Consider the following 13,416-nt stretch of genomic DNA (forward strand, 5'->3'; position numbering starts at 1 on the left):
TTTCCCATGGTGCCTCTGTCACTACCGCGGAAATACACGCCCCTTGACTTGAAACGCGACTGATAGCACGCAGGCACAACTTCTGATAATGTTTTGAGTTAGTATATAACTGTTCACGACCGCTGGGCACCGGGAAAAGAGCGGGTTCTTCTGCTACAAATGGCGACCATCGTCTTCTGCTCGGTCAACAAAACGGCTCAGACCACCGCGAGACGATGTTTGACTTCACATTTAAAAGGACTCGGTAGTTCAGGAGAGTCACGTCTGCCGTTATCCTGCACTCACAGCTCGTCAGTGACTCTCCTTCCGGGTACGAGATGGTTTTCCAGGGGATCCAGCGTACGGTTCATGTCCCATGGGACCGCAGGCAGAACCGCAGCCGGGAGAAGCAGGAGGGGAGCCGCGGCGCTCAGTGGAGCCGCAGCAGTCACAGCAGCAGCGGCGGTGGCGGGCTTCTTAGCCAACGCAAACCACTTCCAGCGCGCTGAAATGGCAACGAAGGTATCCCCAGCCGCTGAGGAGAAGCAGCGAGAGGGGGATATCTTGGAGAGATGTCGGGGCTTCATGTCTCCTCCGGTGACTGACATCAGTGTGCTGCAGGGGAGGAAAGGAGAGATGCGTACGAGGATGGAGATGCTGATCATGGAGACGCAGGCCGACTTCTGCAAAGCCCTCCAGGAGGTGGACGGTGGGACGTTCAAGGTGGACCGCTGGCAGAGGCATGAAGGTGAGAAAGCCTCACCTGACATGGTGAAGACACTGCAGAGCTCAATGTGGAGCAGAACACATCCAAGTCATCCTGGCCATAATGCCTAAAATCAGTGGTGGAAGAAATATTCAGATCCTACTTAAGTGAAAGTACTAATACCTGACTGCGAAAATACTCCTTACAAGTAAAAATCCTGCATATAAAATAGTTAAGTAAAAGTAAGTATAATCAGGAAAAACTACTTGAGATATCAAAAGTAAAAGTATCCAATGCAGAAAAATCACACACAAACCGTCAAATTTAAATATATATTTAAAAAATTAAAACTCCAAACTATTAAAAAAGAACATAAAAACTAAACATTATTATAACAGGAAAAAAAACTAAAAATAAAGATTATTTTTTAAAAAAACAAACAACTTAAATGTTTTTCAAACAGTTGGTTACTATTTTTTCTGTGAATAAACTGATTAATCAACTAATGGCTAACCAGCTGAAAAACTTTTAGGTAATTAAATTTATAGCAAAACTGAAACTGTACCGAAACTAAAGCTGTCAGGTAAAGTAGTGTAGCAAAAGTAGACGGTAGCGTGAGAAGAAAATACTCAAGTAATGTACAAGTACCACAAATTCAAACTCAAGTACAGTGCATGAATAAATGTACTGTACTCTGTACTCCACCACTACCTAAAGTATTGGAATTTCAAGCATGTTGATTTTTTTTTCTAAAGCAATATGCAAGGCAACAGGGCTGTGCACAGACATTTTCCTGGTGCTCAAGCAAAAATAAAGACCATCCCTCTCATTATTATTAATAAAAAAGATCATGTTAAATACAGTGGCGGGTCATTTGCTTTTGTTATTTAAACACCCATACAATGAGGCAGACAAGGACCTCATTTTGTTTAGAGGGAGCATGTCCTGCAGTGAAGTTTAACCCTTTGAAACCTGGGTAAATTGGCTTGCTCTCTTTGAAAAACATAGGAAAAAGACAATGAGCAGCTTCAGAAGAAATGACCCAAAAATCTGTCAGAAATTATCAAAAGTACAAAATAAATGACCTGAAAATTAGCCATAAAAACAATCAAATAAAAAGCAAAATTAAAAAAGCGGAAAAAGTGCTTAAAATTACGATAATTCTGTTTTTAAAAAAAGAAAGACGTTAAATACCTAGTTATGATAATTAAAACTGAACCTTCTCTGCTATAATTTAAATGCCTCCTCTTTTTGTAAATCTGACTTTTGTATTAATTTGATTTAGCATATTTAAATGTACGCTCAATACTGTGTACTTTTGATTGTTTTTTTTTGTTTGACTTTTTGTTGTTTTTTCAAGTATATATGTGTGTGTGTGTGTATATATATATAAAGAGGTTTTATATCACGGACTGTTCAAAATAAAATACTAAATATAAAGTTTTTAAAAAAGAATATTGAAAAACATGTTTTGCAAAAGCGGCACTTATCAAGTCAAAGGACAAAAGGGCAGGTACTCAAACACGACTGAGGGTCTATCTGTGCACGTGTTTGCATGGCAGGTTTATTTATAAAGCATATTTCAGCAACAAGGCAGTTCAGAGTGCTCTACATACACCAAAAGCATCAAGACATACTTTAAAAGAAACACATTATAAAAGAACATTTGAATGCAATTAAAAACTTAATCAGAGAGAGCATAACAATGGAAAATTAAAACAAGTTAAAAGTGACTGAGACAGGTGCAAAATACAAAAATAAAAGTTACAGTGCATTGTAAGAAATTAATAAATATTATTTTTAGTGGTGAGAGAAGTCTTCAGCCTTGATTTACAGCGGACCTGCAGTTTTCTTGGAGTTTGTTCCAGATGTGTGGTGCATAAACACTTAATGCTGGTTCCCCAGGCTTAGTATGGTGTTCACAGATTTAGGCAAGGAACACTGCCGTAAAGTAACAAAACAGCCTTAACTGTAAGGAAATGAAACAACTGAAATCACGTGCTTCCCTTTTTGACCCTTTGTTTCAGGTGGTGGAGGAATCAGCTGTGTGATGCAAGATGGAAAGGTGTTTGAGAAGGCAGGGGTCAATGTGTCGGTGGTGTTTGGAAACCTGACGGAGGAGGCCGCCAAGCAGATGAGGAGCAGAGGGAAAGTCCTCAAAGGGAAAGATGGTATGCTCCGTTCACTTGATATGTGTATGCAGGCTTAAAGCTTGTTATAGTGTTTGTTGAAACCTACATTCAGGCTCTGTTGCACCATTACAATTTTATCTTGGTTTAGTAAAGTTTATTTATTGAAACAGAATTCAAGTTGAGTTTAATAGGGACAAGCATCATATGAAAATTAAGATAATGAATAAAGACTTGAATAAATACATAATCAGCATGCTGTCAGCATCTAGTAAGTATAAAAGGCTCTGCAGAGAGGCTCGGATTTTTCCTTATTTGAGAAAAAGTTGTTGGCTAAATTAATGAAACATTATCACAAATCATAGAATATTTACCAAAAAAAAGATTTGAGTTTCAGTGTTGTTGGTACAGCTGTGTTCCTGTCACTGCCATGTTTGACGGTTAACCCAATCTTCCTGTTTAGCTCCAGAACAGTTTCCTTGGTGCACCAGTATATTGCCAAAAAATCCTTATTATCATAAAAGACAAGCGAGTTGAGTCAGTCTCTCAACTTTCTTTGAGGAACTTGATTATGTTGCGCAATCCATCTCAGAAAGACAGCAAGTTAAACCTCCTAAACTGTAGGCTTAAAGTTACCTACAGTTAAAGTTACAATTTTAATGTAATGTTTCAAAGTTTGATGCACCAGAATTTAAACTTAAGCCCAGATTTAAAAAGTTAAAAAGTGAATCCTTGTTGGGTCAATCCAGTCTCAGTAGTATGTAATGGATACAATTTCACGTCATGCTCTTCTTTCCTCTCAGGTAAGCTGCCGTTTTGTGCCATGGGTGTGAGCTCCGTCATCCACCCCAAGAACCCCCACATCCCCACAGTGCACTTTAACTACAGATACTTTGAGATTGAAGAGGAGGATGGTGAGTATCAGTCCTTGACGTCAGCAGCTGTGTCTTGGTGTCAGTGACACTATTGACTGCCTGAATGAATGATTACCCTTGTTTTTTCTTCCTTGTCTCTGTGCGTGAATGTGTGTTTCAGGCTCTAAACAGTGGTGGTTTGGTGGAGGCACAGACCTGACTCCAGTTTATATTAATGAAGAAGATGCCTTTCACTTCCACAACACCCTGAAAGAGGCCTGTGACAAGCACCACCCGCAGTACTACCCCGACTTTAAGAAATGGTACAGTTCAATTTGAGATTAGTCCTGCATTTGTGGAAATGTGTGTGCACTTTAGCACGTATGCATGTCTGATTTTTGTGCGTTTGTGTGCGTGGATTACAAAGGGTGTATCCTCACTGTAAGATGGTGATAAGAGGAAGTTTCTGCCTACCGTTGAGCCCTGACGTTAGCCAGTGGATGACCACTGGGATGTGAAAGGGGTGGGTGTGGTTTATCTGATGTGGCTTCTAAGAAGTACATTGTCAAGTTAATTTGAAGTTACGTTTAATAGCAATAGTTGGGAAATAAGCTTTCTTGCCAGAAGTTAGATGACAATTGATATGAACGTCATATCTGTCCATTAAAAATTAAGCTACAGACAGCAGCTGGTTAGCTTGAGCTGTGCTGTAAAGGTATGAGCTGTAAGGCAGTGTTTTTTTCTCAATGTATGGACAGAGTCAGGCTAGCTGTTTCTCCCTTAAATCATAATAATAAGTCCTAAAAATGTCATATATATATATATATATATATATATATATATATATATATATATATATATATATATATATATATATATATATATGTATATATATATATATATATATGTATGGAACGCCTTAAAAATGTCATAGTATGTCATAAAATCAATTTAAAAATGATAATGTAGCATTTCATAAAAATCTGAGAAATGTCATGGTATAATGTGCCAAAAAACTCATCAAAATGTCATAGTATACATTAAAAAGTCACAGTAAAGTATGTCATATCAGTTATAGTATAGAATGTCAAAAAAAGTTGTAGTCGCTGTAAAAAATGTCTTAGTATAGTATACCATTAAAAAAATACTAAAGCATGTCAGAAAAAAAATAATCATACAGAATCTCATAAAATTGATAAAATAGCCATAGTATTACATGTCAGAAAAATTAATTTATGTAAAAAATAAGTTTAAAGTCATAATATAGCAGGACATAAAAATCCTCAGAAAAATTCTACTGCAAAGTATGACATAAAATTAATTAAAATGTTATAGTATACTATGCCATAACATTTAAAATAAAATAAAATAATAGCAAATCATAAAAAAGTAATAGTAAAGAATGTCATAAAATTAATAAACAATAGTCATAGTATTATGTGTCATAAAATATGGTATATTATTAAATTCCCGTATAAACTGTCTCTAGAGATGTGCTTTTACCTGACTTAATTTTTAAATTATTTTTGTCATCTTGCCTTTAAATAGTATATTTGCATAGCCCAAATTCACTGATTATTTTAAGTTAAAAACAAAAGATGAACTTCAGAATCAGAAATACTTTATTGATCCCAGAAAGAAATTGTGGTTCATTACAGTCGTTGTGATGCGAAGCATAGATATTTATAGAAAGTGGAAATAAGTAACAGCACAAAATATGTAAAAATCTAAAACAGAAATACAGTAATAATGAAAACAATTAGCACTAGTATGTGAATATTTAAAAATTATAATTATGTGTAATGTGTAGAGTATGTAAATTGTGTCAAAATATGAATCTAAAATAGGAATACGGTAATAATAAACGTGAATATTTAAAATTATAAATATGAATAAAGTGCTGGGTGTGTAAAAATGTGAACTACGTGCCTTATGCTACAATGCAATGTAAAAAAAACTAGTATGTAAAGTTAGAAATATAAAATATGTGTGTGATGCTACAATGTACATCAGATATATACATTAGTAAGAACGATAAGAATATATATAATACAGTATGTAATTATGCAATTTCCTTAAATATAGCTTACATCCAAGAATTGAAAGAATATTGCACATTTGAATAATTGCACAGAGGATTGCTGTAGTTGAATTATTGCACCAGTTATTGCACTTATGACAGTGATATAAAAGAACTGTTGCACCGTAAAAACCCTATCACACATCTGAACAGCTACGGATGGATATATTTGGGTATGTTTTTTCTAGGTGTGACAGATACTTCTACATCCGGCACAGAGGAGAGACTCGGGGCATCGGAGGAATCTTCTTCGATGATCTGGACTCCCCAAGTCAGGAGGAGGCGTTCAACTTTGTCAGAAGCTGTGCCCGCACTGTGGTTCCCTGTTACCTGCCTATAGTGTACAAACACCTCAACGACTCCTTCACCGATGAAGAGAAGGACTGGCAGCAAGTGCGACGAGGAAGGTGAGTATGAGGCTCATGGAGGAAGCAGTGGCTGTTAATAAGTATGTAACGTTTCACATAGGGGATTGTTAAAAGGGGTTTTTGTATTTTATGGTGCATTTTAGTTCAGTGACTCAAATGTCTTTCTTTTTCATTGGCTAAAGCACCATAAGACACTGCCTTAACAGTTTTTAGGACCTCTCGGATTCAATTTTTTACTTGTTTGATCACGTTATAGGTGCAATTTTTAGTGATATTGATTTTTTTTGCCGATATTTGATATGCTGACATTAAAACAACCCATTTGGCTGATAACCAATACCGATATATATCCAGTCCACCTAATTTCAGCGATCATTACTTCTCTCCTGTAGTGGAATTAACATCATATTATGCGTGCTTTCAAGACACACCAGCAGACGGAGACATGAAATACAATGCTTTTCAGTGTTATTCATTGTGCAAAATACTTCAACGTAGAGTTGATGTTTTGTACATGTTGACTTTGTCAACCAAAAAAATGGGTTTGTGATATCTGCAGAAATCCACATGTTGGCCGATCCTGATATTTCCTTTATCTGCTGATAATAATGGCGTGCTGATATTTTTGTGCATCCCTAGCAATTTTTAAAACTGGCTTTACTTAATAAACCTAACCTTCAACCAAGAATCCATCAGAAGTAAGGGCCAAATTATAATTCTTTGTAGATACCATTACTGCTGATAAAGTCATCCAAATCAATGATATACTGACTATAAATAGACTCCCCAAAACCCTTTACAACTTGCTTGCTTGTAGGGATTCACAGATAATCTTATGCACTGATTAATCGATTTTTTTACCCAGCCCTAATATCTACCCCGATTATCGGCCAAGCTGATGATCTGTCTACCCCTTATTACAAATATTCCTGCAGTGCAGGCAGGACTCTTTTATCAGAGCTGGTCACCACCACATTAATGCACCAATCTGGAAGACTTCGATTACCATGCAAAGACAACTTTTAACTTAAAACAAAGGTGACTAAATGTTCACAATGCTGGATTACCTACATTATCTCAAGCAAGTTTTTAATGGTGTTATTGATTTGAATCTTCATTGAGAAACTCTTGTGTGTTGTTTTTATTTGGATTAAGGCACAACAGGTTTTAACGGTGTCTACTTAATGTATCATGAGTCCCATGAAGCTAGGTGACTACAGGGTTTTGTGTGTTTTTGTTGTAGATATGTGGAGTTCAACCTGGTGTATGACAGGGGTGTGAAGTTTGGCTTGGCCACACCTGGCTCCAGGATTGAGAGCATTCTCATGTCGCTCCCCCTCACTGCCAGGTAAGATAACACTGCTTTGAACCAACATTAGCTCTTCTATGACAGGAATGAGCTGTCTGTGTTGCTTAGTAATGGATTTACCCTTCATCCTCAGGTGGGAATACATGCATGAGCCTGCCAAAGGTACCCTGGAGGCGGAGATTCTGGAAGTGTTACGAAACCCCAAGGAGTGGGTGTGATCACAGGTTTACATATGTAAATATGAACAAAACGTCCTGTTTGACAAGATCAGCAACAGCTGACTGTGTTTACCAAAAGAATATTGCCTTGCACTTGTCTAAAGATTTTAGTTTTTTCAAAATCTGCAGTGGTACTTTTATCTTTCTGTTTGCCATGTTTCGTCAGATCAGTGTAAACACTGAATCACACTGGGACAGAATTACTACTGGTGGCCACAGGTGGCCATTGTACTTGCTTTGAGGTCATCTCGCTCACTGTGACGATGTGCTTCTTTTTGTGCTTTTTTTTATATGACTGTTCTAAATCTGGCTTGCTATGCTTGAAGCTTTTGAGCCTTACTCTTCTTTAACAAAGCCCCAGAGGGTAAAATACGGACAAACTGATCCATGGCATATATGTGTGTGCCATCACTAGCATCAAATGTTCATGTTTTTTTATGTTTTGATGCATTTCCTCACAACAATGGGTTATTTCATTCAAAGCTAAATAATAACGGACTGTAATGGACTGTTCATTTATGTTGTGGTTGGTTAATCATTTGTGTTTAATGAGTCACTTCCTGGTTTGTTTGAGCAGTGGTAAAACAATAGGTGGGTCATGTGCCACAGAGAGGATAAATGTGAATCACAGGCCATGTTGCTCATTGAAGAATGAAGAACATTTGTCAAAACAACAACAATAATTTATAGCTAAGAATTATAATAAAAATGTTGTTCTGTTACCTTTAGAGTCTTACTGGCTTCATTCTTAATCTCTTGTTGATCATTTTACAAACAGTATAATTCACCTTTAATGTACTTTTGAATCTTAAAGATCCACCAGTGAAGAACTTACTAAGAAACAGCTGGTTGCTCAGTGTTCCAATATCTGCAATTGCAAGGTGCTATCAAAACATCAAAACTATAGATTGAAGCGGTACAACAATGATGCTACGGCAAGGGGGAGCCAGGATGACAGGTCAGACTGGGGGCCATCACCAGTCATACAGTCATCACCCCCACAATCAGAGATTGGCTGACAAGCCCCAGGAACGGATACACTGAATGCAGAGGCGGCTGACCTGAGTAAGAAGATCATAAGCAAGCTGGAAACCTGAAAACCCTGTGGTGGATTACCATGACTGACGTCTAAATTACCCTCTGAAAGTCTGCTAGAGGATGTGAATGCAGCGCTACAAACTGTCTCTACTGAGACCATTACAGAGACCAACAAGCTGATACCTAGTACAGCGGCTGTGATCCTAGAGATGCTTGACTGGATGCAAGACTGGAGGCCAAAATCAAGGCAACACAGAGGGAAGTCAGTCTTCCAACAGAGCTGCAGAATAATGTGACCAAGAAAGGGCTACCTAAGAAGTACACCAATCTGTCCATGCCATAGACTGCCAAACAAAAAGGTACACTAGAATGGTAGAAGGGAGGAGAGTAAACAGGATGTTCGCCAACCAATCATTCAAAGTGTACTCACAGTGTCAGGCTAATGGTAATGCACGAGCAGCACCAGTACACCCCAGAGCTGAGACCACACAGTACTGGAGAAGGCATATGGGAGAAGGAAGTGACACATAATGCTATCGCACTATCCCTGCAGCTCTTGGTATTTCTCAAGCTTCTTGATTTCCTTCTTCCTGATGTTGCTACTGCTCAGGATTCCTACATCTATCACTACTGCTGCCCTCTGCTGTTTATCAACCACTACAATGTCTGGTTAGTTAGCTATCACCAGTTTTTTTCATCAGGATCTTAAAGTCCCACAGGATCTTAGCACAGTCATTCTTCACCACCTTTGGAGGAGTCTTTCATTTGGAGCTTGGGATTTCTAGCCAGTACTTAGCCTCACCTGGGGTCCTGCCTGTTGTGGTAAACCCCGGCCTCTATTGCTGTTGTGCTGAGTACCTGTTCTTGTGCTGCCATATTCAGTGCCTCTGTGCTTTCCTTCAGATAAGCTTTTTCCAGACATTGGTTGGAGTTCTCAGTAACAGCCACTTCTGTCGTCTGGTGGTGGTACAAGCCATGCAGGGGCTTTTCCTTCCATGACAACTCCTCATCATTGTCATGTGGGCTTCTGCTGCCCACGACATTCACTTAGCAAGTCAACGCTTGGGGCCATCTTCCTAACTTACTCCTGGATTTTGGCTGTTTCATCCTGGACACTGGCCCTGATGCTCACTAGTCCTTACTAGGTGGAGGTATTTGGTTGTGACTGACTTCCTTGAGGCCTCATTATGGTTACCATTTGCCTGCAGGATTCCAAGGTACTGTACTTGTCTGTCCTGTATATCTTTCCTGTGTATCTGCTATGTCCTGTATATCCGCTATGTTGACATACCAAATGACATCTTGATGTAGTTGCTTTAGATCCTGGTGATATGGATCAGCGAGTCAAAGTCACGCTCTCTATTAGCATACAGTTTGATGTCATCCATGTATAGAAAGTGGCTAATGGTTTCTCCACTGTGAAACAGGTACCCATAGTCATCTGGCTGAACGGCTTCAGACCTATGCAGAACCAGCAGCTGAGACAGAGCATCTTCTTGGTGTATGCCACACTAGATGATGACTTGTGCAGCTGGCTTTGAGTTGGCCTCTGGGGTTGTCCTCCACAATAACATCGAGTTCTTGATGAAGGCTCTGAGTGTCCTGTTGATGTTGTACGTTCCAATCATTCCTGGAGCAATTAATGTGGCATCAAGTCATTGGTAAGTCTTTCTGGTAAGTCAATCCAGACAAAGCACACATTTGGGCTGCTAGGTGCTCATGGAGTGCAATCAGCTTCTTTAGCCAGTAGGTGTGAACAATGTCAGGGTCAGGTGCTATCTACCTCTTCGTCTTGTGTATATATATATATATATATATATATATATATATATATATATATATAGATGGCAAAAATGTCACAACATGACATGTTTAAAAAACTGCTGAAAACCACATTAAACAACGTTTTATAGCGTGCTAAGACACACCATAGCATAGATTGTTGCAAAAACGGCCAAAAACACAAAGAAAATAGCATGTTGAAAAATCCACCAAAACTGCAAGGCTATAGTCTGGCAAAAATGACAAAATAAGACATGTCCAAAAAACTGCTAAAAACCACATCAAATAACGTTTTTAGTGTGCTAAGGCCCGCCATAGCACAGATTGTTGTAAAAACGGCCAAAAACACAAAGAAAATAGCATGTTGAAAAATCCACCAAAACTGCAAGGCTATAGTCTGGCAAAAATGACAAAATAAGACATGTCCAAAAAACTGCTAAAAACCACATCAAATAACGTTTTTAGTGTGCTAAGGCCCGCCATAGCACAGATTGTTGTAAAAACGGCCAAAAACACAAAAAAATAGCATTTTGAAAAATCCACCAGAGATGCAAGGCTATAGTATGGCAAAAATGTCAAAACATGACATGTCTAAAAAACTGCTTAAAACCGCATTAAATGACATTTTATAGAGTGCTAAGATACGCCATAGGATAACATGCTGCAAAAACGGCCAAAAACACAAAAAATTAGCATGTTGAAAAATCCACCAAAGACGCAAGGCTATAGTATGGCAAAAACGTCAAAAAATGACATGTCTAAAAAACTGCTGAAAACAGCATTAAACTAAATAGAACAGCGTGCTGAGACATGCCGTAGCAAAGGATGTTGCAAAAACGTCTTGAAACACAAAAAAAATAGCATGTTGAAAAATACACCAAAGACGCAAGGCTATAGTATGGCAAAAATGTCATAACATGACATGTCTAAAAAACTGCTTAAAACCGCATTAAATGACATAGAATAGCATGCTGAGACACGCCATAGCAAAGAAAGTTGCAAAAACGGCCAAAAACATAGAAAATTAGCATGTTGAAAAATTCACCAAAGACGCAAGGCTATACTATGGCAAAAATGTCAAAATATGACATGTCCCAAAAACTGCTGAAAACCACATTAGATGACACAGAATAGCGTGCTTAGGCGCGCCATAGCAAAGAATGTTGCAAAAACGGCCCAAAACACAAAAAAATAGCATTTTGAAAAACCCACCAGAGATGCAAGGCTATAGTATGGCAAAAATGTCAAAAAATGACATGTCTAAAAAACTGCTGAAAACAGCATTAAACTAAATAGAACAGCGTGCTGAGACATGCTGTAGCAAACAATGTTGCAAAAACGTATTAAAACACAAAAAAATAGCATTTTGAAATATCCACCAAAGACGCAAGGCTATAGTATGGCAAAAATGTCAAAACATGACATGTCTAAAAAACTGCTTAAAACCGCATTAAATGACATTTTATAGAGTGCTAAGATACGCCATAGGATAACATGCTGCAAAAACGGCCAAAAACACAAAAAATTAGCATGTTGAAAAATCCACCAAAGACGCAAGGCTATAGTATGGCAAAAATGGCAAAATATGACATGTCCCAAAAACTGCTGAAAACCACATTAGATGACACAGAATAGCGTGCTTAGGCGCGCCATAGCAAAGAATGTTGCACAAACGGCCAAAAACACAAAAAATTAGCATGTTGAAAAATCCACCAACGACGCAAGGCTATAGTATGGCAAAAATGTCAAAATGTGACATGTCTAAAAAACTGCTTAAAACCCCATTAAATGACATTTTATACAGTGCTAAGATACGCTATAGGATAACATGCTGTACAAACGGCCAAAAAAACAGAAAATTAGCATGTTGAAAAATCTACCAAAGACGCAAGGCTATAGTATGGCAAAAATGGCAAAAAATGACATGTCCCAAAAACTGCTGAAAACCACATTAGATGACACAGAATAGCGTGCTTAGGTGCGCCATAGCAAAGAATGTTGCAAAAACGGCCAAAAACACAAAAAATTAGCATGTTGAAAAATCCACCAAAGACGCAAGGCTATAGTATGGCAAAAACGTCAAAATATGACATGTCCCAAAAACTGCTGAAAACCACATTAGATGACACAGAATAGCGTGCTTAGGCGCGCCATAGCAAAGAATATTGCAGAAACGGCCAAAAACACAAAAAAATAGCATTTTGAAAAACCCACCAGAGATGCAAGGCTATAGTATGGCAAAAATGTCAAAACATGACATGTCTAAAAAACTGCTTAAAACCGCATTAAATGACACAGAATAGCGTGCTTAGGCGCGCCATAGCAAAGAATGTTGCAAAAACGGCCAAAAACACAAAAAAATAGCATTTTGAAAAACCCACCAGAGATGCAAGGCTATAGTATGGCAAAAACGTCAAAATATGACATGTCCCAAAAACTGCTGAAAAACCACATTAGAAGACACAGAATAGCATGCTGAGACACGCCATAGCAAAGAATGTTGCAAAAACGCCCAAACACAAAAAATAGCATTTTGAAAAATCCACCAGAGATGCAAGGCTATAGTATGGCAAAATGTCAAAATATGACATGTCTAAAAACTGCTGAAAACAGCATTAAATGAAACAGAATAGCGTGCTGAGACATGCTGTAGCAAACAATGTTGCAAAAACATATTAAAACACCAAAAAATAGCATTTTGAAATATCCACCAAAGACGCAAGGCTATAGTATGGCAAAAATGTCAAATTATGACATGTCTAAAAAACTGCTGAAAACAGCATTAAACTAAATAGAACAGCTTGCTGAGACATGCCGTAGCAAACAATGTTGCAAAAACGGCCAAAAACACAAAAAATTAGCATGTTGAAAAATCCACCAAAGACGCAAGGCTATACTATGGCAAAAATGTCAAAATATGACATGTCCCAAAAACTGCTGAAAACCACATTAG

At 38.0% G+C, this 13,416-nt stretch overlaps 1 protein-coding gene across 1 annotated transcript; it reads left to right on the forward strand.

Moving 5' to 3' along the window:
• The first annotated feature begins 13 nt into the window (after window positions 1-13).
• cpox (coproporphyrinogen oxidase) lies at window positions 14-8,365 on the forward strand. The gene is made up of 7 exons (XM_088077730.1): window positions 14-727; window positions 2,713-2,856; window positions 3,618-3,728; window positions 3,850-3,991; window positions 5,937-6,155; window positions 7,360-7,464; window positions 7,559-8,365. Exons 1-7 carry the CDS (start codon window positions 160-162, stop codon window positions 7,641-7,643), a joined length of 1,374 nt encoding a protein of 457 aa, XP_087933856.1. The 5' UTR covers window positions 14-159; the 3' UTR covers window positions 7,644-8,365.
• Window positions 8,366-13,416: the final 5,051 nt, after the last annotated feature.

Source organism: Plectropomus leopardus, chromosome 5 (assembly GCF_026936395.1).
Source record: "Plectropomus leopardus strain MGB_pleo_1.0 chromosome 5, ASM2693639v1, whole genome shotgun sequence".
NCBI classification, from domain to species: Eukaryota; Metazoa; Chordata; class Actinopteri; order Perciformes; family Serranidae; genus Plectropomus; species Plectropomus leopardus.

Bases quoted from the DNA above. Each gene is read 5' to 3' on its own strand.
- cpox (XM_088077730.1), top strand. From the start codon at position 160: ATGGCGACCATCGTCTTCTGCTCGGTCAACAAAACGGCTCAGACCACC. The intron at 2,857-3,617 runs GTATGCTCCGTT...CTTTCCTCTCAG, and splicing joins AGTCCTCAAAGGGAAAGATG to GTAAGCTGCCGTTTTGTGCC. The intron at 7,465-7,558 runs GTAAGATAACAC...CTTCATCCTCAG, and splicing joins TCGCTCCCCCTCACTGCCAG to GTGGGAATACATGCATGAGC.